The 5,372-nt window shown below is 34.5% G+C and overlaps 1 protein-coding gene across 4 annotated transcripts; it reads right to left on the bottom strand.

Moving 5' to 3' along the window:
- Window positions 1-308: 308 nt before the first annotated feature.
- LOC102800839 (sulfotransferase 1C2-like) lies at window positions 309-4,597 on the bottom strand. 4 transcript variants are annotated; one of them, XM_006825828.3, is made up of 8 exons: window positions 4,447-4,597; window positions 3,777-3,899; window positions 3,455-3,620; window positions 2,745-2,962; window positions 2,491-2,617; window positions 1,675-1,769; window positions 1,248-1,428; window positions 309-644 (listed from the first exon to the last, which is right to left on the bottom strand). In XM_006825828.3, exons 3-8 carry the CDS (start codon window positions 3,606-3,608, stop codon window positions 538-540), a joined length of 882 nt encoding a protein of 293 aa, XP_006825891.1. In that variant the 5' UTR covers window positions 3,609-3,620; window positions 3,777-3,899; window positions 4,447-4,597; the 3' UTR covers window positions 309-537. The 4 variants fall into 4 exon arrangements, with proteins under 4 accessions (XP_006825891.1, XP_085354564.1, XP_085354566.1 ...); XM_085498438.1 differs by lacking the exon at window positions 3,777-3,899; XM_085498440.1 differs by lacking the exons at window positions 3,777-3,899; window positions 4,447-4,597 and having other exon boundaries at window positions 3,498-3,595.
- Window positions 4,598-5,372: the final 775 nt, after the last annotated feature.

The raw sequence follows: 5,372 nt of genomic DNA, 5'->3' as shown, positions 1-5,372 counted from the left end.
CTGGCAGCACACTGGGTGATATGGCTGTTGTTAGAGGGCAGCACACTGGGTGATATGGCTGATGTTACTCAACTTCTGTTAAATATAAATTCTGATGTGGCACATCACCTGGAATGAGTGTAATGATTCCAAAAATTGGACAAATATTGTATGATTTCTGCGGTAAAATACGTGTACACAATAAGACAAATGTAGCCATTATCTTCCACAAACACCAATTGTAACATGTCCGTGTATGCAGTTCCTTCCAACATGATCCAATTGGTATCACACTAAAGAGAGGCGATGTTACATAAATGAAAAGCACATTATAAAATAAATGTACAAATCAAATTTATTTCAGCTCTGTTCAAAAAAAAATATTGTAGTTGTATTAAAACTGTTCACAGATTGCCACCAAAATTTAGTTCAGTATAATTTTGTCGACTTCAACGAGTAATAAATTCGGCCACTCTGTAAACTTGTCTCGTGCTGATTAGCTACTCTCAATGAAGATAGTTTGTTGACAGTGTTTTCCGCCTTGTATATAGACTTAGATTAAGCTGTAAACGTCAAACCGCTGTCACCAATCCATTCCTTATATCTTTCATCAAATAAATCATTCTGCGCTACGGTGAACTGACTCTTCCATGAACCGACTTTACCTGTAATAAAATCACATAGAATTGCGTGTAATTGGAGTCAAATGCCAAGCTCTATCACCAAGTTTGACATTCCTAAGTGTGCCCAGCATACGTATGTGTGGAGCACTAGCACCCTGTATCTGTGCCTTGACCAAACAAATCTTACTTGACCTCAACTCCCAAAGCTGTCCGTTAATTAAAGAAAACGACCTAGTAGAAGTACTTCAACAATTATTTAACATGTAATTTAATTAAGTCATAAACTAATGAACTCGGCACATTGTACCCGTTTATTTCTAATTTGCATTGTAAAATATAAACACTCATCACCAGAAGGCACTGCCAGAATACCAGTCACATACTCTTCACCTAATTAATTAAAACCTTAATTGTGATCAAATTCGTATCATCTCCTTAAACTCTTATAAGAGACACGTGACACAGTTTTTCGGGGAAGAAGAGTTTAAAAAAGACAGTTACCACACTCATAAGCTCCAAATTGTGACTGGTCATAGTCTATATAGAACAAGAGAATCGTGAATGATAACAATTTTTTGTTCAATTTTTAGAGATTGTCAGAACAATTACACTAATAATCACAATTCCGAAGTTATATGCAGTTACCTTTTCTTACAAACGGCGACTGTGATTGGTCCACTTTGAATGCTCCCAGGATATTGGGATGTTGCCTTGGAGCATTTTTTTTCATATTTTGAAATGTACACTTGTCAGCAATTCCTTTAATTTGGTTCTCTAGACTTATGTCCAGGAATCTCGCTACCTGGCTCACCATTCCCGCGAGATCCTAACAAAAGAATAACAAATACAATGGGGAATGTCACTAGTTTTCTCAACCGTGTTTCAACCCCACTGTTGCAATGCTGTACAATGAATCGCTTCCCAAAAAACAATATTTGTCCAGTTCAGGCATTTGCTCAAGTCATCAAGGTCGATAACTTTCTACAAAAGGTTAACTGCTCACATATAATCTCAATTCCCACAAAACCCATCACTTTGATGATGTTGTTCTATTTAAAATTGTTAATTTTACCTTTTTCATTTGCTTGTACGTAACGAACATGACATTGTCTTCAAAGCGCCTATTCCACCAGTATAGAGTATGATCTGCCCAACTGCCAAAAATAACTACATGAAGAGTAAACTTGAAGTGAATCTCTGTACAACTTCTAGTATAACAGGCTTCAGACTTTCATATGAAACATACTAGTACTTGTGATACTTTATATGAAAGTACAAAGTCGCGCCACGCAACGCAAGTGACTCCTATAATAGTTTTTAAAATCAAATACTGAGTTCATAGATGAATCAATCACTCTGATATTTAAACATTGGGAAGGTTGGCCCACGTGAATGGCATTTCAACAGATTTATGATTGACCCTAGAATGAACATAACGATAAAGACTCTGTTTATGACATTGTGAAATTCTTTCGTTTTTTGGAGAGGCGAAAACAACTGATCCTGGCAAGAAAATTAAGAAGTCTGTTCAAAATGAAATATATTGCACATGCACACCAATGATATTTACCGGTCACATGTGAATATGGAAAAAACAAACAATTTGCTATATTCTCTAATTTTTCATTTCATTTGTCTTGAATTATGAGTGACTGAATGAAGCTGAAAAAACTTGTGTATGAATTATAACTTTAATGAATATAATTTGGATAAAACGCCACATTCTTCTCCATAAAAACGAAAAAAAAATTCACAATGTCATAAACAGAAGGTCATCAAGACTCTTGTAACGGGACATTTGTTCACGTGACGACAAGCCATAATAGTAATAGAATTACGGTACTAGATCACAACATCATGTCACATTGCTTATATAACCAGTATTTACCATCATTGTTGATGAACGCATCGTAAAACTCTTCCCAGGATTGGTATTTGGGTATCATAGGGTCTACTTTGTGGTGGTAGTACATAGACACAGCTACATCTTTAGCGTTCCTGGCTACGTAGATAATCTAAAACAAATAAATAATGTAAATGAAATGAAATGAATAATTAATTAAAATAGGTATAGGTTGACAACAAAACTAGCTAAGTTGTAAACAAATTTAATTTTAGTTTCAAGTGTCTAATATGTTATACCTTTGCTCTGTGTTCGTGTATTTGCGGAGGTAATAAGTGGCCTGGTAAATGACTAGCTATGAATCTGGGAGAAGGTGCTTCCTTCAGAAGTTCGTAATTCGATGGACCTCTCGGCTTAACATATTCTGGATACAAGGCACGGTCTGTGGTACTTATTTTATAACCTTCGATACCGTGATCGAGGATGTGGTGGATAATTTCCATCATCCATGTTGTACCTGTGGGATTATAATGAAAATAGTATTGACCCAGATTTCAGAAACTCAAACAAAGCATGATCAACTTGCACAAACAATTCCGTAATTCTTTAAAATTGAAAAAAAATATATTAAATCAAGAACAAAATACTATTGGAATTGATATAGAATTATTGTTACATTATTCTGTAAGAGAAATTGAGATTAATAAAGTAGTAATTTTGGCCTGTATCTTTTTTTGCCAAATTCTGCTTATTCATGTTGCTGAACTATTATTTGCAAAAGATTTTCATGCAATTCATGTTATATTATATTACAAATACAAACAATTGAAAAGAGATAAAAAAATGAATGTCAGTTAAATAAAAAAGATAAAATATTTTGCTAAGGCTATGTTATTCTCTATAATCCTTTGAAATATGGATTTCACATCCATTGTGTACATATTCATTGCACACTCAGTTTTTTTCTTTGTTCTATATAACAGGAAATGTTTTTCATCTCCATCAATACCTGCCTTAGGGTAGGTCAGCAACCATATATCATCATCCCTTACTTCAAATGTCTTCATGGCATCGAATACAGCCTCGGTAACTAATTTGGGATATCGACGTCCTCCATAATAGTTGCAATCTTCAGCTTTGACAAATTTAGTGTGTTCATCCATTCTTGTTTTGGACTGCAAATTCAAACAGATTCAGATTTTCATGGTTATGGTCGAGTATGTATCGAAATTGCATGTTTTTTTTTCCCTACCTCAACTACTGCTAGATATGGGATTGTTGGTACATAATGGTTCATGAACATTACACACATAAAGCGACACACCACTCACAGATTTGAAGAACTAGTGTCAGTAATTATGTTCTATCATCACGCATGTGTTGCCTAGTACAGCATATTATGATGACTTGGCCGATTCTTCTGTGACGTCATATGTACAGCCTTGTATGTGGTACTGTATTGGAATGAAATGAAATTTCCTAATAAAATCAAATAACCCATACATAGTGCTCGCCAAATGACACAGTTGCCTCTATCTTATTGTAATATAAGAATTGTAATAATAATACTAGTAGCTTCACGATGATTGGCTTTCATGGTGAGTGGCAGAAACTTGTTTTTTCATCAGAGTTGAGAATTTAATTTTGTATGTGTAATTAACAACTATATTATTATTGTTTATTACTTATGGAATGATCAGCATTTAAATATTAATACATTAACATGCATTATACAAAGTATACAAGATATGTAATTATTAGCTGTGGAATCATAGCCCCCTGAGGGCCGTTTTTGGTCGTCGGTATCTGGCTGGCCCGACTTACAATACAAAATTTGAAAAGAAGACGTCCAAGTAATAAAGAAAAAGGTAAAACAGTTGTCAGTCGCAAGATAGAGCTACGGATCCGCAGCTACTTGCACTATATATAAGACAAGGGAGGAAACAAAATGTGCACACATTTTTCTAGCTGCCGAAAATTACACCTCAAAATACAAAATACCTTGTCCAAACCAGTTACGAGTGCTTACAAGACACTGAACTATCGCAAAATGTTGTCCGATTACATATAAATCATATATTTTTCCAGATTATAAGCATTTATGACGAAATTTGACAATTTCTATTCTCTGTGATACCAGCCTTCAGGTTGTGTCAATCTGCGCATGCGTGCACGCCCTCAAACGCCAGGACTGCATTTCCTTTTTTTTTTTAGTCAGAGTTCTCAACTATTCATAATCATTCGAGATAAATCTGAAGCATCCTGTTTGATATTTCAACTAAATTGAGAAAATCAGGTAAGACAATATAGAATTGTGTATATAAATGATTGTGCATAGTTGAGAATTTCAAACTCTGGCAGCAAAGAAAGGAAATGGATCTTCAATTAACGCCCTCTTGTGGGCGTCTATTGGCATACAAAAAAATACACACGTCTATAAATTACAAATTACACAAAATGCGTCACAACTTTGCATGTGTACTGTGATTGCATATTTTAATACATACACACTCAAAAGATTTATCGTATAACCTGGACAAAAGACAGAATTATTTTTCCATGCCATGAAGCATTTCATCCATCAGTGTAACATGCGGTAATTATAATAAATGAGATTTAAAGTTTACAACTGTGACCTGTGAATTGTATTAACTGACATTTATTTTCAAATGTTAAATACCTATTTAAATGGTTAAATAGGTATATTATTTCTACTTTGTAGTATCATATCCAGGAGTTCTGTGTGTAAGCATAAGATTGTAGTGTGAATTTTGTTCATCAATGCTGTATAATGACGCTACCTCCAGGGCCTACCTGTGATTCTGAATCCCATGTTGACTATGCCCCAGACTGTTTATTTACTTACTTTTCAGTGTCTGACCGATATATACAAAATGCAACCAGGAAAACGCCTGAATAGTAGAATA

Source organism: Saccoglossus kowalevskii, chromosome 4 (genome assembly GCF_978046115.1).
Source record: "Saccoglossus kowalevskii chromosome 4, keSacKowa6.1, whole genome shotgun sequence".
Lineage (NCBI taxonomy): Eukaryota > Metazoa > Hemichordata > Enteropneusta > Harrimaniidae > Saccoglossus > Saccoglossus kowalevskii.
Note: the sequence above shows the minus strand (reverse complement) of the source record. Positions and strands in the feature narration are given on the sequence as shown.

Bases quoted from the DNA above. Each gene is read 5' to 3' on its own strand.
- LOC102800839 (XM_006825828.3), bottom strand. From the start codon at position 3,608: ATGGATGAACACACTAAATTTGTCAAAGCTGAAGATTGCAACTATTAT. The intron at 1,429-1,674 runs GTAAAATTAACA...TTCTTTTGTTAG, and splicing joins CGTACAAGCAAATGAAAAAG to GATCTCGCGGGAATGGTGAG. The intron at 645-1,247 runs GTAACTGCATAT...ATTTTATTACAG, and splicing joins GTCGCCGTTTGTAAGAAAAG to GTAAAGTCGGTTCATGGAAG.